This window comes from Sturnus vulgaris, chromosome 17 (genome assembly GCF_052056855.1).
Source record: "Sturnus vulgaris isolate bStuVul1 chromosome 17, bStuVul1.hap1, whole genome shotgun sequence".
Taxonomy (NCBI): Eukaryota; Metazoa; Chordata; class Aves; order Passeriformes; family Sturnidae; genus Sturnus; species Sturnus vulgaris.
The window spans coordinates 14,097,835-14,124,119 of record NC_142259.1 but is presented as its reverse complement, the minus strand read 5'-3'; the positions used below and the strand labels follow the sequence as shown (position 1 = coordinate 14,124,119).

General features: G+C 46.7%; 2 protein-coding genes across 2 annotated transcripts in view; both read left to right on the top strand.

Moving 5' to 3' along the window:
* Nucleotides 1–2,902: 2,902 nt before the first annotated feature.
* Nucleotides 2,903–12,232, top strand: EDEM2 (ER degradation enhancing alpha-mannosidase like protein 2). The gene is made up of 11 exons (XM_014876127.2): nucleotides 2,903–3,098; nucleotides 3,167–3,277; nucleotides 3,355–3,394; nucleotides 3,748–3,853; nucleotides 4,900–5,025; nucleotides 5,619–5,830; nucleotides 6,988–7,129; nucleotides 7,403–7,527; nucleotides 8,229–8,373; nucleotides 9,373–9,494; nucleotides 10,400–12,232. Exons 1-11 carry the CDS (start codon nucleotides 2,980–2,982, stop codon nucleotides 10,889–10,891), a joined length of 1,740 nt encoding a protein of 579 aa, XP_014731613.2. The 5' UTR covers nucleotides 2,903–2,979; the 3' UTR covers nucleotides 10,892–12,232.
* A 1,885-nt stretch (nucleotides 12,233–14,117) lies between these two features.
* TRPC4AP (transient receptor potential cation channel subfamily C member 4 associated protein) overlaps nucleotides 14,118–26,285 on the top strand; it is a 33,729-nt gene continuing 21,561 nt past the window's right edge. Inside the window, exons 1-3 of the mRNA XM_014876100.2 lie at nucleotides 14,118–14,278; nucleotides 24,796–24,924; nucleotides 25,173–25,289. Of these exons, the coding sequence (XP_014731586.2) occupies nucleotides 14,147–14,278; nucleotides 24,796–24,924; nucleotides 25,173–25,289 (378 nt within the window). The 5' untranslated portion in view covers nucleotides 14,118–14,146. The remainder of the gene's footprint in view (nucleotides 14,279–24,795; nucleotides 24,925–25,172; nucleotides 25,290–26,285) is intronic.

The following is a 26,285-nucleotide window of genomic DNA, read 5'->3' as shown; positions in this document are numbered from 1 at the left end:
TATCTCCCAGAATATGCCACAACCACAGTGAAAGCCATCCCTTCCTCCAAATAATGTCCAGCCCATCAGCTCTATTTATTAATGAGTGATATTAATGAGCTGCTGTTTCTCCAACACCCAGGGGCTGTGCAGCAGCAGCAGCCTGGGCCGTGTGACACTCTGAGCACAGTGCTGTCCCCTCCAGCCCACCTGGCTTCCCAAAGACTTTTCTGTGATGGGGTTTGTGGTGGCCACAAGAGTCACTTTGCTCACGTGGGGTTTGTAATCAACCTGTGGCTCTCAGGAGGTTTTTGGAAGTGACAGCCCCATCTGCCCCCCAAATCCACCCACAGGGGGCTTGGCTGCCTAAAGAAACAGTAAGGAGGGTGATGATCACTGCACCAAACCCAGTTTTTTGAAGTTTTTCCCAACCAGGTTTGATCCAGCTGGTTCTCCCAGCCGTTGGCTTCTTGCCCATCATTCTCTGGATTCAGTCCCACTTACACCATCCTGTGTTCATCCCCTTTTGGTCTTTGATTACTGCAATTAGCACATGTGATGTGGCCTCAGTGGCAGAGCGTTCCCAACTTCCTGGGAATTTCCCTGATGCCAGGATGGGGACACTGCACGGCTCTGGCTCTGTCCAGTCCTGCTTTTCTCCCGTCTGTTTCAAAAAGATTTCAGTGAACTCTGAGAATTGAATAACTGACTTTGATAGGGAAATTACTGTTCCAGTATACAGCAAATAGCAGCGCTTCAGAACACTGTTAAACCAGTCTGGAAAATGAACTTTATTAATAAAAAGCATTCCAGTAATGTATTGTGACAGATTTTAGTGAAATCAGCTCCACCAGTTTGATTCTCCCAGGGACACAGCAAGACACTCCCTCAGCCTTGAGCCATGGCATCAGCAAGCAGACACTTTTCTGATAAATGGCCTCAGAAACCCAAGTTACAGTTGCAGCAAATGAACAGTATGTTGAAAATTACTCGGTGGTTTTTTGTGTGGGCCATCGTGCTGGTACCTGGGTGTGCACTGACACCTAGTGGGATGGCCCCAGGCTGGGAGCAGAGGAGTAAACTGCATTATTCTCTTAAAGAATATTAACAGCCAGCCCCTCTTGGTGCTAAACCTCCATGTCCATGGTGGGGTGGCTGGAACAGAGTGATCTTTGGGGTGTTTCCCAATACAAATCATTCTATGAGTCTACAGCTGCCATGAGATGACAGTGTTGGGTTATTTGTGCCCCTTCCTATCCTGCAAGCAAAGTGTTTTAGTTTTGATTTCTAAACTGCACCTCTGCCAGCTAAAAGGTTAATTCACCACTTCTCTCTCTCTGCCTGGGTCACTCCCTCCTCATTTATGGGCATAGGTGGGAAGAACAGCAGGGATTTGGTGCAGATCAATCCAAGTCTAGAGATGCAGGTGTAGGGAGAGCTCAGCCAGTCTCTCTGATGTTGAAATTCACCGTGCTGGTTAAACTGCAGGGTGCCAAAATCAGCGTAGCCATGCTGGGAGTGCAGGCTGGGGAATCTTTCCCGGTGTGAGCCACAGCTCACCACAAAATCCCAGAACGGGTTGGGTTGGAGGGACCATGCAGTGCCACCCCATCCATGGGCAGGGACACCTCCCACTGCCCCAGGCTGCTCCAGCCCCAATGTCCAACCTGGCCTTGGGCACTGCCAGGAATCCAGGGGCATCCCATATCCACGGCTTCTCTGGGAAGTTCTGGACAGCACCAGGGGACACCAGGCTGCTTTCAGCCCCGCTGTGCTGGACCCACCTGAGACAGGGAACACCCCACATCTGAACCCATTCCAGTGCAGGAGGGTGGCACCACTGCACGACTCCATCTATGGATTCGGTTTCCAAAACAGGTCCTGCTGCATCACACAAACCTCACCCAGAGCTGGGTTTGAATTACGGGGAGAAACAGCGTGAGGAAGGTTTGTCAGGAGAGATGTTTATAGGCCAGCCATCTCCCAATTGCTTCACAAATATTCTGGCCCATTTCCAGCCCCAGGTCCCGACAGGAACCACACAAGAGCGGTGCCAGGCACCACGGCCTCGTCCCACACGGGACCAGCACCTTCCCGGCTGGCAACACCTCACTTCTATGGGAGCGCTACAGCACTCGTTATCTTTATTTTGGGGCCTGAGAGCAGCACCTAAAGCGCTGCCTGCTCAGCTCTTTCCTGCCATCAGGACAGCGAGTTACAGCCTCCGGAGGCTTGCCGCAGGAATCTCCCGCTTCTCTGCGAGCAGTTCCCGTGATAATCCCCGCAGCCAGAGCCGCACAGCCCCGCCGCGGCAGCAGCGATACCCCCGGAGTCCGCGGGGCAGCGATACCCCCGGAGTCCGCGGGGCAGCGATACCCCCGGAGTCCGCGGGGCAGCGATACCCCCGGAGTCCGCGGTGGCAGCGATACCCCCGGAGTCCGCGGTGGCAGCGATACCCCCGGAGTCCGCGGGGGCAGCGATACCCCCGGAGTCCGCGGGGGCAGCGATACCCCCGGAGTCCGCGGTGGCAGGGATACCCCCGGAGTCCGCGGTGGCAGGGATACCCCCGGAGTCCGCGGGGGCAGGGATACCCCCGGAGTCCGCGGGGGCAGCGATACCCCCGGAGTCCGCGGTGGCAGCGATACCCCCGGAGTCCGCGGGGCAGCGATACCCCCGGAGTCCGCGGGGCAGCGATACCCCCGGAGTCCGCGGGGGCAGCGATACCCCCGGAGTCCGCGGGGGCAGCGATACCCCCGGATCCCCCAGCGCACCGCGCTCCCTCCGCGCGTCCCGCACCGCCGCGAGCAGCGCTTCCGCCAGCGCGTGCGCCGAGCGCTCGCTGCTCCCATTGGCTGGCGATGGAGGCGGAGCGGGGCTGGGAGAAGCGGAGACCTCTTCCATTGGCTGGAGGGGGATGAGGGGTGGGGCCAGGGCTGAGGCGGCCTTTAGGGCGCTTGGGGCCGGAGGGATCGGGGAGCGAGTCCCGGTGAGGGACCGGCCATGGCGGGCACTGGCGCGGCCATGCAGCGCTTCCTCGGCCCGCTGCTGTGCCTCTGGGCGCTGCGGCTCCCGGCGGGCAGCGGTGCGGCCGCCCGCGGGCTGGACGTGGCTTCCTACCGGTGAGTACGGAGAGGGCGGTGCGGGGCCCGGCCGGGCCGGGGCTGAGCGCTCCGTGCTTGTGCCGCAGGGAGCGGGTCCGTGCCATGTTCTACCACGCCTACGAGCACTACCTGGAGAGCGCCTTCCCTTACGATGAGCTGCGGCCGCTGACGTGCGATGGGCAGGACACCTGGGGCAGGTAAGGGCTGGCCTCGGGATGGGGAGGGGATGGGCCACCCCCTCCGCCAGGCCTCACCTGGCTTCTGTCCTCCGCAGCTTCTCGCTGACCCTGATCGACGCCCTGGACACCCTGCTGGTGAGTAGGAGCCAGTCCTGAGTGCCCACAGCCTGCTCAAGGGCCCTGTGTGCCGCCGGTACACCTGGATTTGATGTGCTGGTGCCAAAAGTCAGTTATTCATTGACCTGAGAACTTTTCATTTCCCTTTGCATCAGCCTTGGGAGGGGTGGCAGAACGCCCCTTTCCTGACACCTTCTGCAGTAAAGACCTAAAGTCTTTACTTTAAAAAAAACCTTTTCAAACAAGGTGAAGCTGCCGGTTTTTTAGTAATAGCTGTAGCTAATGATTTCACTAAATTTTAAAGCCAGACTAAAATCTGAACTGCTCTGTTTTTCTATGAACTCTAAGCCTGATTCTCTGTTTCTCTGCAGATCTTGGGAAATGTTTCTGAGTTCCAGCGAGTTGTCAACGTGCTGCAGGAAGGAGTGGACTTCGATATTGATGTCAACGCATCTGTCTTCGAAACAAACATTCGAGGTGAAGTGGGGTTTTCTGTGGGGTTTGTGTTGGGTTTCCCTCCTGTACGAGTCTCAGAGGTGGTGGTGAGGAGGGGGACGGAGGGAATTTAGGATGCAGAGAGAAAACCCCCAAATGAACGTCACTTCCTTTCAGTCTTTGCACGTCCCTTTTTGCTTCCTGTCTCAACACAAGCAGAAGTAGATGTGGCACTTTCAGTATTCTTGTGTGAGGTTTTCAGCTTTGGAATAAATACATTTTTCACTGAAAGCATAGAGATTTTATCATGTTGTCTTTTGCATAATGTTTTGGAGTAGAGATTATCAATTCTTAGGATTATTCTTTTTTTTTTTTTTCAAAATCACAAAGGTCTTTGGAGTCTTGCACCTTGAATGCCTGACTGCTTCAGTGCCATCCAGCTAAAAGACACTGTCAGGGCACAAAACTTTATTATGCTTTTGTTATTTGTCCTGCCAAATATTGCTGTGTCAATTTTTGCAGCAGTGTAATTTTTCTGTGGTTGTTATGTGACTGTAGACAAGCCTGTGAAATAACTAATATTAGTTAATATAGCTGTATTAGCTATATAAGTAATAGCTAACAGTTAAGTATAGCTGATAAATCACAGCTGCTGTCACACTTAAATTCTTGACTCTTCCTAGAAAAAACAAATACATCATAGAATTTTAGAGTGGTTTGGGTGGGAAAGGACCTTAAAGATCATCTGTTCCACCCCCTGCCATGGGCAGAGACACCTTCCACTGTCCCAGGCTGCTCCAAGCTCCATCCAGCCTGGCCTTGGACACTGCCAGGGATCCAGGGGCAGCCACAGCTGCTCTGGGCACCCTGTGCCAGAGCCTTACAACCCTCACAGGGAAGAATTTCTTACCAATATCCATCTAACCCTGCCCTCTGGCAGTTTGAAACCATCACCCCTTATCCTGTCACTCCACACGTTTCTGCTGCCCTGCAAACAGCAGCAAGAAGCAAATTACTCTTCTTTTGAGGATTTGCATTAGACTCATTCCTCCCCACGTGGGCTAATGGTTTGTGATGTGTCCTTGCAGTGGTGGGAGGGCTCCTCTCTGCTCACCTGCTCTCCAGGAAGGCTGGGGTTGAAGTGGAAGCAGGCTGGCCGTGCTCGGGGCCCCTCCTGAGGATGGCTGAGGAAGCAGCTCGCAAACTGCTGCCAGGTGAGCCACGTGTGCTGTGTGTCACCGTGCTGGGGATCCTGAGCTGCCTGCTGCCCGTGTTGGGACATGCACTGATGGATGAGCCAGCTCAGAAACCAGTCCTGTGGTCCCTGAGCTGCAAGCTCACTGCTCCAGGTTTAATTTGTGGGAAGATGTTGTATGTGTGTAAGTGCTGTGTGTGCTTAACACATCACTGTACTTGTTGAGGGCAAATATATTTTATTTATTTATTTGTGTGCCCTCATGGCATGGCACTGTGCCCTCGTGTGCACCATGGAGTGATCACAGCCTCACTGTTGGCACTTTGCTGGCCAGTGTGTTTAGTGACCACCTTGCTTGTGCTGTAAGAAATGAGGGTGTGCAGTCTGCTGCTCTGGCAAGGTGGAGGAGATTCCCAGGACCTTCCCAGGACTGTGTGTACCTTGGGATAACCTCTCTGACCCTCCCAGGATCATACTCCTCATTTTGTTCTCTGCAGTTCTTCCAGACCCACTTCCTGCCCGTGTGCAGTGGCATGTGAGGCACATGTTTGTTTGGGAGTCTGTTAAACACAACACTGAGCACTTCTGTGACCCCAAAATTCTGTGTTTCAGCTTTCCAAACCCCGACTGGGATGCCCTATGGCACAGTGAACCTGCTGCATGGAGTAAACCCTGGGGAGACCCCAGTCACCTGTACTGCTGGAATTGGCACGTTTATAGTGGAGTTTGCCACCTTAAGCCACCTCACTGGTGACCCAGTGTTCGAGGATGTTGCCAGGAAGGCTTTGAAGGCCCTGTGGAAAAATCGCTCAGATATTGGGCTGGTGAGTGAGGAATGGACTTGGAATGTGCTGGGCTGCTTCTTGTGTGGCTTTGTGGATGCAATTCTAGGCATAAAAAAAAACATCAACAGAGAGGAGATAGGAGCACTGTGGTTATTTATCCAACTCTAAGTGGGCTGAAGGCTCGTGTTTGACATTGTTCCTGAACACCTGCAGCATCCACATCCCTGTTTTACTGCAGCAGCTCAACATTATCCCATTGTTCTGGCCCACACCAGATGTGGCTGGGAGACAAATGCCTCCTGCTGAGTGCTGCAGCTCTTGGGACAGCAGCTGTAGCAGATTAAATGAAAGGTCTGTCTGATGCCTGCTGGGACAAAGGCCTAGGGAACAGAACAAGAGCATGGCAAGTGCACTGAGATATTTCCAGCCTGTACAGCTCTGGGGTTCAGGAATACCCAGAGCTGGCAGTATTATCTCTGTGTTCACTGTCTCCTGATCTTTTCTAACCTCTGCTTTTTTAAACTCTGTGAACTCTTGGTGTTGCATATGTGAAGTGAAACACATTTATTTATACCCTGTGTTTATTGCAACAGGTTATTCACAGGCTGTATGAAGAAATGTTTCCCTTTGTTTGCTTTGGGATTTATTTATTTTTGATTTATACCCTGAATCCTCAATCATTGCTGGCTTTTTTTCATGTTTGCTAGAAAAGACATGATTGTGTATTTAGATCTCCATCAGCTGGGCTTGTTCACAGGCTGAAGAGTGCCAGCATCTATTTAAATAATAACATGACAGCTCTTGTGCCTTTGACATTCTTGGCCTCTGTCTCTATCTGCACCTCTCCATCCTTCTGTATTCTTTTGTAAGATCAGAATTAGATGCTTCATGTTGAAACTGTGCATTTTTACAGTAGCATTATAATGGGTTGTTTTGGCCAGTGAAGCATTGATAATAGAAGCATAAAATTTTTATTGTATATATAAAATACATTATCAGCATGAAAATTGTATTTTCCACAGTTTGTATATAAGCACAACAGTTGTATTTTCTACAGTTTATATTTCTCTGATGCTGATAAATGTGTCCTGGTTGGAATGGACATTGTATGTCTGTGCAACTGATGGTCTGAGAAAAGGACCAGGATTTCTTGTGTCACTTTAAGTCCCTCTCTCCTTATCCTTCACCCCCTCCAGGTGGGGAACCACATTGATGTGATCACTGCCAAGTGGGTGGCCCAGGATGCTGGGATTGGGGCAGGGGTGGACTCCTACTTTGAGTACCTGGTTAAAGGAGCCATCCTCCTGCAGGACAAGGAGCTGATGTCCATGTTTTTAGGTGAGTGTTTGTTTTCTGGGGGAAGGGGGCCAGCACCTGAGGCAGGAGGAGTTAAGGATCTAATGAGGCACATTCAAGACTCTTCTGAAGGCTTTGTTGTAATGCCTTTGAACAGTCTGTGATAACAGAATTACCAAAGTGAAAAGTCATTGAACATGGCTCAGGTGAAAAAGGGGCTTCTCTCATTCTTAAAAATAGGCTTGTTTGTTTGGGGTTTTTTTTGTTGTTGTTTTTTGTTACAGATAGCTTACCTACCCATCTGTTTCTTTACAGAATATAACAAAGCTATCAAGAATTACACCAAGTTTGATGACTGGTACCTGTGGGTTCAGATGTACAAAGGAACGGTGTCCATGCCTGTGTTCCAGTCCCTGGAGGCCTATTGGCCAGGCCTGCAGGTAAGAGCTGTCATACCAGTAGCACCTGGTGAGCTCAGCCCCAGTCAGGGGCTGGTCTTCAAGAAAAAAAGTTACAAATATAACCCTCATCCGTGCAAGTTTTAAGGTTTGGTTTGATCTCTGGTGAAATCTGCAGTAGCCTGAGCCTATAGAAAATGATGTTGAAGAGATTGTTTTTATTACAGTCTCCCATTCAGCATGATGGGAGGGCACTTTTGTTGTAGCAAACTCCCACTGCAAGTGGTCCCATAATCCAAATGGGAATGAGAGGAAAAAGAAACTCACACCTCTTTTCTTATTACCTTACAAATGTTTTATTTGTGAATTTTTTCCCATCAAGAGCTTTACTTTCTCATCAGTCTTCATGTTTGGACTGAGACTTTGTTTTCCTAACTAAGAGATTGGATGCTGTGACTGACTAAACATTTGACTGGAGAAACACAGCCTTTTTTTTTTTCAAAAAATCAGAGCCTTCATATTATTTCAGGTGTGGGGATGTGATCCACCAGAAAAGCAGCATTTTCAGCCTTACCTGTTGTGAAGGCCTCGTGCCCCAGTATCAGCTGCACCACTCAGACCTGCTGAAATACCCAGTGACACAAATGGCTATTTCTTTGCCTGTAGCAGTGTTATTGCATTAATTCCTGTGCTGGTTTTAGTTCACTGCCATGTTTGTTTCCTTGCTGTTTGCTGTCTCTCAGAGCCTCATTGGGGATGTAGACAATGCCATGCGCACCTTCCTCAACTATTACACGGTCTGGAAGCAGTTTGGGGGCCTGCCCGAGTTCTACAACATTCCCCAGGGATACACAGTGGACAAGAGGGAAGGATATCCACTCAGGCCTGGTAAACACAACTGAAATTAAAAGTGACATGAACTCCTTGCTTTAGCAGGTTGGGAGATCAAATGTTCACCAGTTTCTTCCTCATTTTTGTTCTGACTCAGTTCCTGCATGGATTTGAGCAGGGATTTCCAGAGTTAAAGCTGCATGTTTTGTTTTCCCCATTCACAAAGACAGGAAGGAAACAGGAAGCAAACCATAGTGTTACTATAGAAAGGTGGCCTGGTATTGAATTTTGTTCATAGTGTGAGATTTGACATGTTTAAGTGTTAGATTGTTTGTTTGGCATGGGGTGCTTCAGTCATGTGAAATGTTAAAGGGACTGCTTGTGGCCCTTAAATTTAGGAAGTGAAAGTGAGTGTGAATAGACTGTTCCAGTTCTGCATTTAGGAGGCATTCTGTGTTGTCTGTGGTACTGTAAGGAAATTATCTCTTTTTTTTTTCTAATTGTTTACAACTCTGACCAAAAAAAAAAAAAAAAAATTAACGTGATTAGTGGGCCCATAAATGTAAATGAGAATAATTAACTTCCCTTTGGTCTGAGTGTTCAGGTGACATCCACACTGGACAAATGTACCAAAAATACTCACCAGCCCTAACTATCAAAGATGTTAAAGACCATTTTCTTTAGTAAGTAAAAACAGCATGGTGCTTATGTTGCCTGTATAGAATATTTCCACTGTGTTGTTTAAAACCAGTATTTTGAGGACTGAATTTCTTGTTAGTAATCCTTTCCAGAACCTTTTTTTTAACTTTGGCAACTGAGTATTAATCTTTTTGTCTCTTGCTTCTCTCCCACTTGCTGAATGTGGGAGGGAGCATTGGTCACTATTAGGGAATTTCTTTGTAGCACATCCTTAGGAAAAGGAAAATCTGTGCTTGAAGCCAGGCTGTTCACCTGATGATGCTGAGGTGTTTTTAAATTAGTTGAAGGAATAGCTCATGTTTGCTGTGGGTGTGGTTTGATAATCTTTGTGCTGGAAAATGTTTGGGTGTTTTGCAGAGCTGATTGAGAGCGCGATGTATCTGTACCGTGCCACGAGAGACCCCACACTCCTGGAGCTGGGCAGAGATGCTGTGGAGTCCATAGAGAAAATCAGCAAAGTGGACTGTGGGTTTGCAACTGTGAGTGCTAAATCATCTGCCATGGCAGCTGAAGGGCTGCTAAAAATCAGCTTTCAGAAGGTGTTCTCATGAGTGATGTTTTACCATTGAGTCAAGCAATCATTTTGGGCAAAACATGACTTTTTTCCAACAAGCCCCTTGTATTTCTCTGTGAAGCTGCTCTGGTAATTGCTCATCATGTTTCTGGTCATAGCTTCCTCACAGTGGGCCAAATTCTATCATGGGCTGTTGCCTCAGAGCCCAAAACATGGGAAAGCACCAGAAGCTTCTGCATATCTCCTAGGTTTTGCAGCTGAGCAGGAAAGTTCTTGTGCAGGCTTCTCCTGTCAGGTGTGTGATTCTGCTTTCCCACTATGCCTTGAAAATCTGGTCAAACACATAAGAAATGTAGTGAGTGATTTTTATAAAGTTACTTAATAGAGGATTTCAAACATGCTATCAAGCTCTATTTTGCAAAAAATCTCTTTAAAAATGTTGGGAGGAAGTAGGTAAAAGCCATATCATTTTTTTCTTTGGTGGGAAAATGATAGGAAGCTCTTCTCCTTGCCCAGACTGAACTGAGGGTGAGTTTAGATGTTAGGAAGAAATTCTTCCCTGTGAGGGTGCTGAGGCCCTGGCACCCCTGTGAGGGTGCCCAGAGCAGCTGTGGCTGCCCCTGGAAGTGTCCAAGGCCAGGTTGGACAGAGCTTGGAGCAACCTGGGCTAGTGGAAGGTGTCCCTGCCCATGGCAGGGGGTGGATTGAGATGAGCTTTAAGGTCCCTTCCAACCCAAACCACACTGTGATAAGATGCAGGGTGAGTTGGTTTAACTGAAATTAATTCCAAGTAGGTTTTATTTGCTCCCTAAATTCATAACTTACTGATTTCAATGTAACTGTAACTCACTCTTGTTTCTTCTCTTGTAGATCAAAGACTTGAGGGACCACAGGCTGGATAATCGCATGGAATCCTTCTTCTTGGCTGAAACAATCAAATACTTGTACCTGCTGTTTGACCCAGACAATTTCATCCACAATGACGGCTCAGACTTCGACGTGGTGGTCACACCGTATGGGGAGTGTGTCCTCAATGCTGGAGGCTACATCTTCAACACCGAGGCTCATCCCATTGACCCTGCTGCCCTGCACTGCTGCAGGAAACGCAGGGAAGAGCAGTGGGAGGTGGAAGACTTGATGAGGGAATTCTACTCAAGGAAGAAAACCAAGAAATTCATTTTAAAAAGAGCTCCTAACCATGGTGAGGGGGAAAGTGCAAAAGACACCGAAGATGCCTCTTCAGAGAAAGCTGGAGAGAAGAGAAACTCTAAGAAAAGCTCACACTCCCTCCTGAGCTGCCCCAGTCAATCTTTTAACTCCAAGCTTGCAGTACTGGGACAGGTCTTCCTAGATAACACCTGATCCTCGTTGCATCATCAGTTTAAATTTTTGAACTTGTTTCAGATTCTGGGAATATATTTTTATAGTTTCATAATGGAAAGTGTGGTACTTCACAATGTGAATTCTATTATGAAGTGAAACAACTTACCATTAAATTGTGCTACTGCTCCTTTCTAAGCCATGACTCAGATACCAGCTGTTAATGCTGTCGAGCTGCTGATCTCAAAGCAGTTGGTTGCCTGAATATCAAACAGGTGTCCAGAAAAAGAAAGGGCTACATGTTAAATGTAACTTTTTTATTTCATTTTGTGAGTTTTAGAGACTTACAGAAGGATCCCAGCTTCCTTGTTCTGAAAAAATGAGCCTGAGTTTCTCGTCATAAAGGGGGAAAGCAGGAATTACTGTAGCTTCACTACAGCTCTCTGTGTGTTCCACCTTTTATCTCTGGCCACTTTATAAACATGTTGTTCATATTGAAAATTGCTGCCCAGTGGAGAAAACCTATTCATTTTGAGGTGAAGGCTCAGATTCGTAGCTCGGGCAGTTCTGTTGGGCATGAAGGAGGGTGTGGGGGGAGAGGAGCTCTTGGAACATGGGACAGTGCTCAGTCTCCCTGTTTCAGATCAATGTGGGTCTGTACCTCCTGCCTGAAAACCACTTCAGTAAATGTCCAGGGAATGTCTGGACAAAAAGCTGAGCTGGAGGGTGGACTAGGAAATGTTTGATTCCACAGTGTAGCTTGCTTTCTTTTTAAAGAATCCAACATGGTTATCTCTTATTTCCCCATTTCCTTCCTTTTTCTAACTTCCCTTGGGGCCCACATATTTCACTGTACCTCAGTCAGTGCAGCCACCCCCGAGGTGCCCCAGCTGAGCTGAACATGAGCCTTGCACAAGGCTTGGGTGGAAAGGAGCTCAGCCCAGGCTGAAATTGCAGCTGAGCCTCGGTGCAGCAGGCAGCTGAACAGATGTTCATGAACCTCTTGGTGTTCAGCTGACTCAGCACAGCCAAACCTTTTAATACATTATCTTTGCAGCAGGTGTGTGCAGTGACCAGAAAAGGAGGAGTCAGTGTGACCGAGATGGTTTTTTTTCTAAAGGAAAAACAAAAAGGGGGGCAGAAAAGTGATGGACTTTGTTCAAGCCTGGTGGAAAGTGAGGAGTCTGGAGCAAGCTACACATAAGCTACAGGTATTTGAGTGGGCTAAAGGTATAGGATAAACAAATCCCTGTGACCAGGGAAATTCAGCTGGACCAGTGCCCGCTCTGTGGTTGCCTCGGGAAAGTAATTTTTTTGTTGTTTTGACCTGTACTAGTGCTGCAAAGTTAAATAAAATTTGCATTTTATCCTTCGGGGTAGAAATCCTGTTGCAATTGTGAATGAGCTATGGTAAGAGACATTTGCAGTGTTGGACAGGCACACTGAAAGGACTGGTAAGCTACAGAGCTTCTGATTGAGTCCTTCTTTCCCATGGCAGCTGGGACAGTGTGGGAATTGTGCATTGACACAGCCCTTGCAGCCCTTCTGAGAGAGGAGCACCCAAAACCAGGCATTGTTGGACAGTGATGAAGCTCTTGTTATGAATGAGACCACAAAACTAAATTTAGCAGCAAATTTTTAATAGTAACAATTATATAAATGAATACAATCAAAGTATTGGATACATATATTTTAGGATCTAAAAAATTTGGGAGTAAGTAATTTAGTATAATTGAGGTTTGTATAAAGCATAAGCAAAACTAACCAGGGGTATGGGGGGGGGCTCACCCCTCCTCATGTACCAAAGCATCATGGCTAACAATCCCACTTACATACTATATGCTAATACATATTAATACAGAATTGTCTAGTTTCTATTTCCAAAATCTACGTCACTATGTTGCATTGTGCATGCTCTACTAATGGGTTAGGGGGTCCCTCATCCTTTTGAGGGTCTTATTTCCAATTTCAGTCTTCATCAATGACTGATGCAGGTAGTGCAAGTGCACTAAGCTTGGGCTTATGTAGCTAAGCATATCTTCCCACAATAAAACTTACTCAAGTCCCATGCTTGGCATCATCCCAATTTGGCCCGTTCCAAGGTCAAAACTTTTTATTTCTAGATGCTGCTTATCAGACCTACGTCCTTCTACTACTCCCTTCCAACATTCTTCAATTCCCTTCCTACATCCTTCTCTGACTTCCAACATCTGGAGGATGTCCTTTGCCCTGTCTCACCCATCTCCCCCCTCACTCTGTAACAATTGTCTTCTATTCATTAACTACATTTTTGCTGATATAGTTACAATTTAATTAGCACGAATCACATTTATCACACTCTTGTTAGTGGCTCCCTGTTGTCACCATAGGTTGTCTTTTTATTTTCCAGCTGTTCACATCTCACACACTCTTCATTGTTTAATCTGCAGAAAACAAACCCAGGCCTTCTCCAACAGTTTTGCTCAGTGCTGGGCCAGGTCCTGAAACTCAGCATTGTCCCAGCTGTGAGGCAGAGGAAAATAATGGGACAGGGGGCAGATGTCCAACTCATTAGATCCCTCCTGACCAGGGCATTTTGGTAACCTCATCCCAGAATTTCCAGCAGCAGAACCAAGGGGCTGGAGGACTGGGAGATGAGATTGTTGCTCAGCATGGTTAGAGCTGAGAGAAGAAATCTGTCCATGGCTGCTGTGAGTAATTAGATGAACCTTGATTAGATTCCCAGATTCGTGTGAGTTGGAAGGCACCCACACGGATGATTGAGTACAACTCCAAGCCAGTGGCCCAGACAAGAAGTGAAACTTTGGTATTAGGACCAAATGAGATTTCATTCAAATGCTGTGGTCTGACTCAGAACAACACAGAACAGCCTCAACCGCTCCTTCTTCCAGCGTTCCATCTTACAAAGCCTTTATTTTAATAAAAACTAACTGTGACCAGAGTTCTCGGTGAGCTTTTCTTTAAAAAAAGAAAACGGCGTGGCTGGGCCTCGCTGAGGGAAATAAAGGCATCCGCGGTGGAAATAACGGAATCCCGGTGGAAATAACAGAATCCCGGTGGAAATAACGGAATCCCGGTGGAAATAAAGGAATCGCGGTGGAAATAGAGGCATGCCGGTGGAAAGAGGGCGGGGAGCAGCAGCAGCACCGAGGGCCCGCGGCGCCCATGGCTCCCTCCCACACGGCGGGCAGCCCTTCCGGCCGCCATGTTGGCCGCCATGTTGGCCGCCCGCGGCTGCGCACAGGGCGGAGCGGGCCGAGGGGAGGGATCGCTGTTTGTGTCCCCAGCGCGGAGGCCATGGCGGCCGTGGCGGGGGGCGGCACGGGGCCCGGCACCGGCACCGCCGGGGCCCGCGCCGCGACCACCAACATCTTGGCCCAGCTGCGGCACGGGCAGCTCAGCGGGCGCGGGCTGACCCGCGGGGCGCAGGTAAAGGCGCTGCGAGCCGCCCGTGGGGGGCGAGCCGGGGAGGGCCGCGGGGCCTGGGGAGAGGCCTGTGGGGTTTGGGGCCCGGCCGTGCAGCGCGTCCTGCCCGGGCCTCTGGCGGAGCCGCGTGGTCGAGGAGAACCCGGCCGGCCTAGCGGGGCCTGCTCGGGGAAAGCGGCCGCTCCCAGCCCGGCCTCGGCGCTCCCGGAGGTGCCTGGGCTGTGTCCCGGTGTCTCGGTGCTCCGTGTGCCGCCTCCCCGGCCACAGCCGGGCTCTGCGAGATCCGAGGGGCAGCACAGGCGTCTGGTGTGTCGGTGTGGCCTTCCCTGCAAAGAAAGGAGGCTCTGCCTGGGACTGTAACAATGCAGCATCGAAATTTAAACGTATTTCCTGGACAAAGGGAGCCTCGTGGTATTAGGGCTTAGGAGACATTTTAGCTTTGTAACGCAGGTGGTTTTATGAGAAACTGCTCTAGGTCTGTTTCTTATTTGTCATCTTTCCCAGTTGATGATGCTGGGAAATACCAAGAAATGAAATCAGCTCTTTCTTCCGGGCCTGTGCCTGTCCTGTGCTGATACTGGCTTTTTTGGAAAAGTTGCTCAGGGATAATAGACTATTAATTTCTTTTTATGGAGAATAATTGGCATGTTTCTTGCAGATTAAATGCAAAACGGTGCAAAGACTTGGAAAATGAAACATGACATAAAGAACTTGCATTCAGGTGCTGATTTATTGAGCTGAAGTATCTTGAGAGAGGTCAGATGGAATAAAAAATGGCATTTCTCTAATTTACTAGTGCAGACAACATCATTTTCCTTCATAAACAAGGATTCTGAGCAATTATTAAGAGAAGATTTGTTTGATGCCTTTTCGGGACTACCTAAAAACAGAGGCCAGACAAAATTAAGAGAATTAAAAGGTGATTATATTTATTGAAGGGCCTTCAGGTACATTTTGGGCAGACAAAGCTCCTCCAGGGGCTACACCCAAAAATGGGTCACGGGTTTTCACACTTTTATAAGTTTGGTCCATTTGCATATTGGGGGTTAATCTTCCAATTACAGCTCCAGGTAATGAAGTCATTTACCCCGAGTTTGCTCCCCCCAGCTCACTTTTGTTTGGATTTCTTGGGGCCTGAGACAGTGAGGTGTCCTTGATTCCCAGCCTGGAGAGGAATTGTTGTGTCTGACCAAAATGGGAAAGCAGCAGCTCACACTGGATATGGAGTTTAGAGTTACACACTGAAGAACTGCAAGGTTACAAATACATGGAAAATAGAAAAGCTAAAATCCTAAGGTATCGTGTTCATCATGAGTGCCTGTGCTTCGTTCTGTAGCAGAGAGGTGAAAGAGTGGGTATTTTTTTACAACTCTTTTGTCCATTTGCTGCTTCCTCAGCTGCTAGTTTGGTTAATCCTTAAGAAGAGCCAGTAATTTGCTTGAATATAAACCTGTATTGACTCTTTTGAAGGAAGTCATTTCCTTGGGATTGTTTTAGGAGTGGATTTCTTACTGCACGTGGACAAACTTTGTCTCACTGCCTTACCTGTCCACCTCTGCACCGTTTCTTTCATGCACCTCCTCAGCCACTGCAATTTCAGTCAGGTAAACCCATTCCAACCTTATGCACCTCTGTTGTTTGTAGGATGGTGCTTCCACCTCTGGGCTTTGGTTTGCTTGAAAAATTCAGTGCTGCTTTATTCATTTTGGGCTTTTGAGCAACCAAAAAAGCTTCTGCTGATTGCATATTTCTTAAAATGCCCAAGAATGAGGTGGGGTTTTTGTTGCTGGGGTTTTGGTTTGTTTTACTTGAAAAATGTTGGCATCCTTCTGCTGCCCTGAGAGTTAAAGGTTGGACACATGGAGCTCCCAGCACTTCATAAACGCTGTAGGAGAATATTTTAAATCACTTTGTACAAGAGCATGGAGAGATAGGACAGGGGGGAATGGCGTCCCACTTGCCAGAGGGCAGGGATAGATGGAATATTGAGAGGAAATTCTTCCTTGTGAGAGTGCTGAGGGTGCCCAGAGCAGCTGTGGCTGCCCCTGGCAGTGTCCAAGGCCAGGTTGGACAGGGCTTGGAGCAACCTGGGATGGTGGAAGGTGTCCCTGCCCATGGCAGGGGGATGGGACTGAATGAGCTTTAAGGTCCCTCCCATTCCAAACCATTCTATGATTCACTTAAGCTAAGGCAGGGAGAATAACAGAATGATTATGAACTTTACGAATTCTGTGTGTCTTTACTTTTACCTTGAATCAGTTTTTTGTTTGTAGAGATCTAAATATAAAACACTTTGATGTAACTTTTAAAGAAGCAAGAAGCACAAAGCAATTTTGGCTGCTTTTTTTTTTTTTTAAGTTCTGTTTTTTATCAAAACATTCCCTGTTTTTTGTGCAGTTGACTCCTCAATGGCAGCGTGGGAGCCCTTGCTTACATTTCTCAACTGATTTGAGAAATGCAGAGCCTGAGAGCAGGTCAGGTTGCTGTGTTGGGATGTAGAGCAAGTCATGAGAGAGTCCTTGAAGCTCTTTCTAGCCGTGTTTTGGAAGGAAGTTTGGGGTCATGTGCTGCCTGGACTGCACTGCTGTGCTGTGTCTTGTGAGGAGGGGAAACCTTTCTCAAGATGTTAATTCAGGGAGATTGGGGAACACACTTCTGTGCTGGGGTGCCTGCCGTGGGCAGCAGTGGCATTTAGCCCTGAACAAAGCTTTGTCTACTATTCTTAGGTGATCTTAAATCCATTTTTGTATGAGGAAAGTAGGAGCTTAGCTGAGAGCTGGGAAGGATCACTGCTGACAGGCCTGCTTCTTAGAGTTCATCACTCTGATCTTACAGGGACATAAAAGCATTTTTGATAGTAACAGCCCCCTGAATATCTGGCAGTTTTGAGGTCAGCTGAGGCTCTGAAATCTGGATCCCTGTGTGTTCGTGCTGTGCTCACCTACCCAGAGCCCTTGGCTTCCTTGCCAGTCAAGTGTCTTGCTTTATTACTAATAATAAATAATTCAGAGAAGGGCAACAGAGCTGGAGAGTCAGTCAAATGAGGAGTAGCTGAGGGAGCTGGGAAAGGGGCTCAGCCTGGAGAAAAGGAGGCTCAGAGGGAACTTCTGGCTCTGCACAGCTCCCTGACAGGAGAGCCCAGCCAAGGGGAGATCAGGCTCTGCTCCCAGGAAAGCAGGGACAGGACAAGAGGGATGCCCCAAGCCGTGCTAGGGAAGGTTCAGGTTGGACAACAAGAGGAATTTCTACTTGGAAAGGATGGTTAAGGCATTGTCAGGGGCTGCCCAGGGAGATGGTGGTGTCCCCATCCCTGGAGACGTCCAGGAAATAACTGGACGTGGCACTCGGTGCTCTGGGCTGGGCATCAGTCACAGGTTGGGCTCTATGGTCTCGGAGGTCTTTTCCAATCTAAATGATTCTGTGATAAGTTGATTAACTAAAGCAGATTTCAGCAGATACTGCCATTATTTGTTCCTGTATCTGTTTTATCATATTGCTGGCATCAGCTGCTGCCCTGCACACAAGCCTCTGTGTTGGTATCAGATTGCATAACCTTGGATCAGGATTTGCCCTGCCCTGAGCACAGAGCCAGTGCAGGGGGCTTTGCAGGTGCTGCTGAACCAGCAGCAGAACAGCTTTCCAGAAGTGACACATTTCTAATAAAGAACAATATTGGTTGTGAGGGGCCTGCTGTGCTGTCCTTTTTGGGGCACAGCTGTGCCATGGATCACAGGCTCTGGGACGAGTTTTGTGCTGCTGTTCCTTGAAAGCCAAGAACACTGTGGCTCAGCTGATCAAGCTCAAATCGGCTTAGCAAGAAGGTACACACACACTTCATCTGCTGCAAGCCAGCTGTGAACATGGGTATGGCACGAAGGCAGAGGGTGTTTAGTGCAGCTCTGAGAATCCCTGCAGACAGAGCAGTGTAATAATGGACTAACCAGAGATTTTTTGGCAAAGTAACGTGCTCCTGGTGCAGTCCCAAGAGCTGAACGTCAGCACTGCTCTCACCCTCACAGGACTGCCAAGGCTTAGCTGAAACAATCAGAATGGAAAAAAGGAGTCCATTTTTCCTGCTGTATTTCATGCTTTGCTATCCCTAGGAGCAGACACTTCCCTTAGCAGGATAGTCTCTATCCACTCAAAAAAAAGCTCAGTGGAAGGAAAACATTTTCTCTCTCAGACATTCAGATTTCCACCTCCTGCCACTGCAGATTATCAGCAGGAGTAGCTTCCTAACCCTGAGAAAAGATTTTTAGTTTTGAGTCAGCTTTTTCTTTCCTCCTTCAAAAGGCACCAACAAAACAACATTCACGTGAATATAATCCACTTGAGTAGCTCTAATTGTGTGGGCGTTTAGCAGGGTTGGCCTCTTCAGGGGAGGACAGTGAGGGAGTGTTGGAAAGCCTGGACATGTTTTTATTATGTAACAGGACCAGAGTTCTGTCATACATTAGAAATGCTAAAAAAGTGGCTGTGTTAGACTTAAGCTGTATTGGTGTCTGATTTTTTTGTGTGACTGAGGATGAGTGAGAAGAAAAAGGTAGATGTGATACTCCTTATCCCTCTGCTTTTTCTTAGATAGCCTTACAGATTTTGTTTTCTTTCAAAATGAATTAAAGAAGAAACTTAGGAAGTTCCAAGCAAAAGTAGTAATTGAGATATAATTTTTAATATAATTATACATATTTGTTGATTTCTTTTTCTCTGAGAGTAAGGTCAGCAAAGCAAACATTAGCTGTGTTCTGATCTGGTAGATCCTGTATGGGTTTGGAGAGCTGCTGGTGTCAAAGGTCTGTGTTGGAATTGTCCAGCTGTGGGGATTGGAGATTCAGGAGATGGGTTCCTTGTTTTGGTAGATCAGCTCTTCTTCCAGTTCTGGTGAGCAGAGCTCTAGTCTGGGACTTGTGGGAATGGTTAGGCCTGGCTGGAAGCTGTGGCATGTTTTATCCTAGGACATTTTGTCCCTGGGTTCATGCCTGGCTTTTAGGTTGGCAGGAGAAAGGATGGGGGCCCCCATGCAGGGCTGAGGAGGATGGAGAAAAGGGAATCTGGCTGAGGGAATCTTGATGTGCACTTGGAGAATCCAGAAGCTGGGAAGAGGCTGGACATACGTGTTCTTACATGGATTTCTCCCAGCAGAGTTTCCTTTTAGGATGAATATTTGTGGGGCTCTGCCTTGGTTTTTGATCAGAGCTCAGCTGTGAGTGACCACAGTATCGCTGTGCCCTGGAGCTGCAGGGCTGCAGTTCTCAGCTTCTCCCTTGGAATGCTTTCCAGAATCACTCCATGGCCCAGCAGCTGTGTTCCTGCACAAGCTCTTGTGTCAAGACCAAAACTTGCGGGGTCATTTGCCTTGGTTACAGGCTTTTGTGGGAAAAGTTGTGTGAGGAAGGAGACAGCTTAGCCAGGCTGATGGATGGTTGTTAGCAACTGCAAAGGAAAATGCTTACAGAGCTGGGATGGTGGGGCACTCCCCAAAATCCTGAATAATTATTCTCCTGGCAGTCTGTCAGAGATGACTTCCTAAGTTAGTACTGCTCAGAGGAAAATGAAACATTTAATTGCACAAATATTAGTTTCTTGGGTTTTTTTTTAAAGGTACACCTTAAAAGACTTGAAGAAAAGGATATGGAAAGGCTTCAATTTTATTAAAAATACATAGAGACCTCGTGCTTGCATCGTGTTGTTGAGATCCATAGACTTGTGCCCGTTTCCTTTTAAACTTTCAGGACATTTGAATATATACTTCAGAAGTTCTCATGGAAAATCCCAAGAATGGAAATTCTGCTTTTTTTAAAAGCAGTTCCAGTCTTAATGTATGGTTGCAATGAGAAATTGAATTCAAAAAAACCTTCTAAGTGATGTGTCATAGCTGTGAAGTCTGTCACAGCAGGAGCCCTTCAGTGCTGTGAAGGATGCCTGGACACCTGAGTCACTGGTTTTGCTTTCTGAAAGATGACGGCAAACGCCCTCCTGTAGCGAGCACTCGGCAAGGCAGTGAAATGTTCGAAGGGTAAAATGTGAAATAGAGACACAATTCTATAGGAAACTGTTTGCCCTGCCTGGAGAGCAAAGGGAGGATTAGCTGCTGGTGTTTCTGCTGCTGGCACCACTGCTGGGCCCTCGGTTCCTGGGCGGTTTTGGGAAGACACAGAGAGGTGTCACTGACCACAGCTCGGCACAGGGGTGGAGGCGAGCTTAGGAAAATCAGAGGTTTGCTTTGTAGGGCAAGGAAAATTGTCACGGTGCAGGAACAGAGGTGGGAAGGAAAATCCTCTCTGGAAGGGGATTTGGGAGCAACTTTAGCTCCAAGAGATCTCAGGGCAATATGAAATATTTTGCCACGATGCTGAGCACTTGCCAGGGTGCAAGATGGACACAGAGCAGGGGGGAAGAACTGTTCCTGTGCTGCTGGAGCAGCTGTGCCTGGAGAATGAGTAAAGTGGAGGGGGACAAGTGAAAGGGAGACTAGACTGATCAAGGGATGGATGTAGGGAAATATTAATATACAACTTCATGAAGTTGTAGGTATTATTCATCATTATTTATTGACCATCATGCAATTTGATGCCATCAGGGGAGGTTTAAGCAGAATATCAGAAAAAGGCTCTTCCTCCAGAGGGTGCTGGGTGCTGCCCAGGCTCCCCAGGGAGCAGGCACAGCCCCAGGGGTGCTCAGGGTGGGGTTGTTGGGGTGTCTGTGCAGGACAGGGGCTGGGCTTGACAGTTCTCGTGTGTCCCTTCTAAGTTCAGGATATTCCGTGCTTCTTAGTCTGTCATTTTTGAAAGAATTTAAAAGGCAGTAGGATTATAAAGAAATTTAAAATAAATACTTAGAGTGTATGCAGTGTCTTTTTTCAGCCATTTCTATACTGTCAAAGAAAATTATGCACAGAAGTTATTTAAAGTGTGTAGACAGAAGGTGTTCCTTTGGTAGTTATCAGTCTTTGGAGTAATCTCCTGGGAAATCCTGAGCTCCAGTTCCTTGGGAGTCTTTAAAGAGAAAACCACTCAGTCTGTTCTACCTTGCAGTCATGGGTGGGCTGGTGAGACATTTTTTAGCTCTGAATTTAAATCCTCTCCGAGATCTCTGATTGCCCTTCCAGCAAATCCGTGCTGGCACGGCTGGAGCAGGGGGATGTGGATGCTCCTGGTGGGGTGGGGATCACCTGGATCACCTGGGGAACAGCATTCAGGAAACCACGGGTGTGGAACCAGGATTGTACAGACAGCTTTGGACTGGGACATATTTTGGCAGCTGTGCACGAGCTGCTGTTGTCGCTGTGTTTTCAGGGATCTGCCTGGAACAGAACCACTCTGCAGAGCCCCAGTGTGCTGTCCTCGGGTTTCTCTGTTTGTGAGCCAGAACTGGGATGTGTTGCAGCAATCTGGGAAGTGACTCTGGGAGTCCTGGTGTTTGTACCAGTTTGGTTTGCTGTACCTGGCTCTTACAGAGGTTTATACACTGCTGCTCTTGTTTGCCCAGGAAACGATCCTTATTTTGTTGTGTCCTAACACCAGTAAGGTGTGACAATGCCAAACCCCTCTGCCAGCACTTGGGGAGGTCCTGCCTTTTAATGGATACCTCTTCCAGCTGGGCTGCTACAGCCTCTCCTTGCTTGATTATACCGAACTCCTCAAATTTTGTTGCAAGATTTTAGGTATTTTATCCAGAGCTTTTCAGTGAACGAAGAAAATCAGTGTTGGATTGCACTTTTCGTGCTTGAATGAAACCAAAAAATTCCACAGAGGAGAGGAGCCCCAGAAGACCCAGTGCTAATTTTGATGACTATTTAGTAAAATTTCCCCAGAAAGAAAACCATTTTTGCTTGTTAATGAAAAGCATTGACTTGCTGCTGTTACAGAAAACAGGAGATGCAGTTTTTAACCAAAATGGCTGTGAAGAAAGACAGCTCCACAAAGTCTGATTGAATTTTAATCCCTTCCCAGAATCCAAAATCTTTGCATTGGCAAATACCACCCGGCCACAATGGAAATATCCAGAGCCAGAGTAGCCTCAAATACAGAGCAAGGACCACAAGCCAGAGCTTGCAGTAAAAACAAAGATGTGTTAAATCAAGAGAAAGAAAACCTTTTTTTAATTATTTTTTTTTTCTTTTGAAAGCAGTTAAATGCTGACGAGAGCAAGGAAACATTTGCTTCACTCTTTCAGAATTTCAGCTCTGAAAGTTTCCTGTGGCTACCCAGGCTGAGCCTGGGGCTGAGAGAGGAAAGCCCTACTAATACAGAAATGGGAGTGGAGATGGCTCAGATGGATCCTGCCCCAAATCAAGAAGCATACATGTAATTAACGATGTGGTGTTAAACCCAGCACAAGGTTTTAATGTTAATTAAAGGCTTTTGGAGTTTCCTATGAGAGCATTTAAGTGCTGGATTCTGTTTTGTGCTACTGGAACCTGAGATTGCAGCCTGTGCACGTCATCCCTGCCTGTGGTATCTTCCACATCATCTGGAGCTGGAGAGTTGGATTCTTTCCCTGGCATTTTGCTGTGTGTTCTTTGTACTTTGCCCAGCAATTAATCCTGTTCCTCCCACTACCCGTGGGTTTGTCCTCCTCCCACACGTGAGATGGGGCAGTGGTTAGAGCTCCTTTGACTCACTCTCTGCTCGGTATCTCAAGGGAAAATGGAATTTGTGACTTTGTGACTCCCAAGGAGCTGACCCGGGGCCCAAATGATGAGAAGTCGTTTTGGCTTTCTGGTTTGGTCCTCCACTCTTTCTCCTGTTCGAAAGGAAACTGTGTCATTGTCCAGAAGTGCTGGTTGATTCATCTGATTCAGAAAGCAGGGAAAAGTTAAAAACTGGAGAGAATTTCATGTCCTAAGTATGCTCATGCTGCTTAAATCACTGCTTGTAGCAAGAAAACCTGGTACTTCAAGACCCTTGAAGTTCTTATTTACCTAAATATTGAGGTATTTTATGAGGAAAAGTATCCTAAGTACTTGGCAATCTTACAAAGAGGGTGAGGACCCACATTAGCCACATTGCCAGGCTGAGTTCTCAGCTTGAATCAGTTTTCTGGTCTTCTGTATAACAAGCAGAGAAAAGGGTTAAATTCTCAGTCAGAAGTTGGAGTATATTTGCATATAATTGTCTTAATTAGATTGAATTGAATGGCCCTTTGGAATTGTGCACTGAGATATGTCTGAGAACGATGTCTTGGCTGAAAGAGTAAAAAGCAAGATTTAAGCAGGTGGGAGGGAAATATTTAACCACAGAAAGGTGCAGAATGAGAGCAGCTTAGGGGTTTAGTCCTAGGACTCAGAGCAAACCCACAAATGTGTGAGGGCAGGCTCGGGCTGGATATGAGGGAATGGTGACATTCCCGAGGCTGCCAGAGCTCCAGGAGCGTTGGGACAGCGCTGCCAGGGATGCTCAGGGTGGGGCTGTTGGGTGGGGACTGCCCTGGGTGACCCTGGGGGTCCCTCCCAGCTCAGGATATTCTAAGATTTACTTTGAGGTGCTGAGCAAAGGATTAGGGTTTTCTTTATTTTGTTGTTTTTATTTGGAGGGCACATAAAACATTTGTAAACCCAGCCAAAAATCCTGCTGGAATTGTTTGCTTTACTTTTTCCTGTATACAAGGATAAATCTGTGTTGGGGGTTGGTGTAGGTACCTCTGAAGTATCAGGGAGGAAAGGAGTTGAAGTTTGGTCAGCATTGACTGGATGAATTTTGAGGACATAAGCTTCTCCTGGCATTAACCTGGAAGTATTCAGACTTCAAAACATCTTTCAAGATTTTAAGCAGAATATTTTAATCTTGTGCTGCTACTTTTTTTCGGTGTTAAACTCAGTGATGAATACTGAGATTTTTTTACTTTAGGGAAAAAGGAAGAACGTTGCAGAAAGTTTGGATGTGTATAGTAGCAAATGCCAAGTGTTCTTTTTTGTGGTTGCAGCTTTTTTCTCAGGATAATGCCAGTGTTGTTGTTCTGCTGATTTAGTTGGTGGTTTCCATTTAGAACCAGCTCAAGACTACAGAGGGAATTTTCTGTCTGTCTTTGATATGTTCCTGTTTGTAAATCTTCGTAGTTTGGGTCATTGCTGTGACCAGTAATAACTCCAGGGACTTGGCTGAGGAAATATTCCTTTCTAGCTGAATGCACCAAGTAATGAAGCCTTTCCATCCTCAGCATTCTACACCTTAGACCAGTGTAATTTGAGATAGTGGCAGGACACCCATTTCCTCCTTCACTGACCTGTCAATTGGAGTTCTGCTAATGGAATTGTTTAGAGACTAATGTGTTCCCATTTTAAAATACACAATCAATATAAAAATACAGAATGAGATTATGTAGTCTAAATGACATCTGCTTTAAGCCTGGTGCTGCTTAAGATACTTTGCATCTGTAAAATTCTGCTGCTACCCGTCCTGGATAAATTGCATGGAAAGAGGTACTGGATTTTGTAAGCTCTTTTTCCAGGAAGGTGATGAGATTCTTTTCCTGGTTGTGAAGCATTGGACACATGGGAATCACGTTTTCTTCTGTTGCAGATCACAGAGGCCTTGTTGAAGGAAAGAGATAAACAAGCAAAATGGAATGGGATCCCCTTGCTGTTGCAGAAGCTGTATGAGCACAGCCACCCAAACAGCGACTTCTCCCAGTGCCAAAGCATCCTAAAGGTACTGGCTGCACCCTTCTTCCTAAAATTTGAGATAATTTTGTTTTGGTTTTCTTTAAAGTCTGCTGTGATCATACTCTTATTAATTTTTTAAGCTGTCTGCATGATGGTATCTGTCCAAAATTGGCTGTAAGTAAGAGCTGGGGATGTAGGTAGTGATTAGTCCACAGATAGTGAAAGATAATTGTGTTTATACTGATGAACACTTTTCTTTTTGAACCATCTCTTTATTTTTTTCCCTACATGCAGGAAATTTCTCCACTCCTTTCGATGGAAGCCATGGTTTATGTCACAGAAGACAGAAAAGCTGCTCAAGAGTCCAGTTTCCCAAACACCTACACCTTTGACTTGTTTGGAGGAGTCGATGTAAGTGTGCTTTGTCAATACCAAAAGATCTGCATGATACTCTTCCCACTGAAAAATCTCTTCAGTGAGGTCTTTGAAGCTTCTAAATGCAAGCTACAGAATGACTTTGCCAATTTGATGTTAAGCATTAGAATTGTGCCACTTTCTGTTAATCAAAATAGGAAAAGGGTGTATTTTTCAAGGTATTGCATTCAAAGTGAGGTGTTTTGTTCTTACATGGTATAGAATACCTGCCTGTTTCTTTAGTCAGCCTGTTTTTACCTTAAAAAAAAATTACACCTTTAGTTCTGAATGAAGACAGGAATCGAATGGTTCGTGGTTGTGAGATAAAATAACACAACTGGTATTGGAGCAGTGAGAATTTCCCTTAACACGGGGGGATCTGGGACAGTTTGAGCACTCCATGGTTCTGTCTTAGCCAGGTTGTCTGTGTTTATTGCTTCATCTGTGGCAAAGTTTTTTAAACAAACTGGAAGGTTTCTGTGGACATTCTGGCAATTTATCATTTTGTTTATTTGCTTTAATTCTACATTGCACAAATACCCATTTGCTCAGTTTTTATGGTGCCAAACTCTAGCTTGCCTTTCATTAGAAATGCATGATTTCTATTTTCCACTGAACTAATTGACACTTTTTTTATTTAGTTTGACTAAACAGATTTTGCTGTTTATTCCTTGTCACACTCAGCTTGCTTTTACTTGAAGTGCTGTTTATGTTGTTTTGAAATGAGCACTGGTTTAGTTGCTGCTGTCAGTTGAGGGTAAAAGCCTTCAGCTACCCAAGCAAATGAGAACACTATGAAAATGTTTTAAATTTCTCTTGTTTTTAAAGGGAAATAGTGGTACTTCTGTAGAAATTATTTTAAACAAAGTGCACAGAATCTGTGTGTGTTGGGGACAAGTTTTTGCTTTGGTTTGATTGGTTGGGGCTTGATTATTTTTTTTTCTCCTTGGGCTGGAGATGGTGAATATCAGATCCACTGTAATTACCTGGTGC

What these genes read in the sequence shown, in the direction of transcription:
- EDEM2 (XM_014876127.2), top strand. Translation starts at nt 2,980, where the DNA reads ATGGCGGGCACTGGCGCGGCCATGCAGCGCTTCCTCGGCCCGCTGCTG. An exon ending in GCTGATGTCCATGTTTTTAG is followed by an intron (nt 7,130 to 7,402) that starts GTGAGTGTTTGT and finishes GTTTCTTTACAG; the next exon opens with AATATAACAAAGCTATCAAG. An exon ending in AGGATATCCACTCAGGCCTG is followed by an intron (nt 8,374 to 9,372) that starts GTAAACACAACT and finishes GGTGTTTTGCAG; the next exon opens with AGCTGATTGAGAGCGCGATG.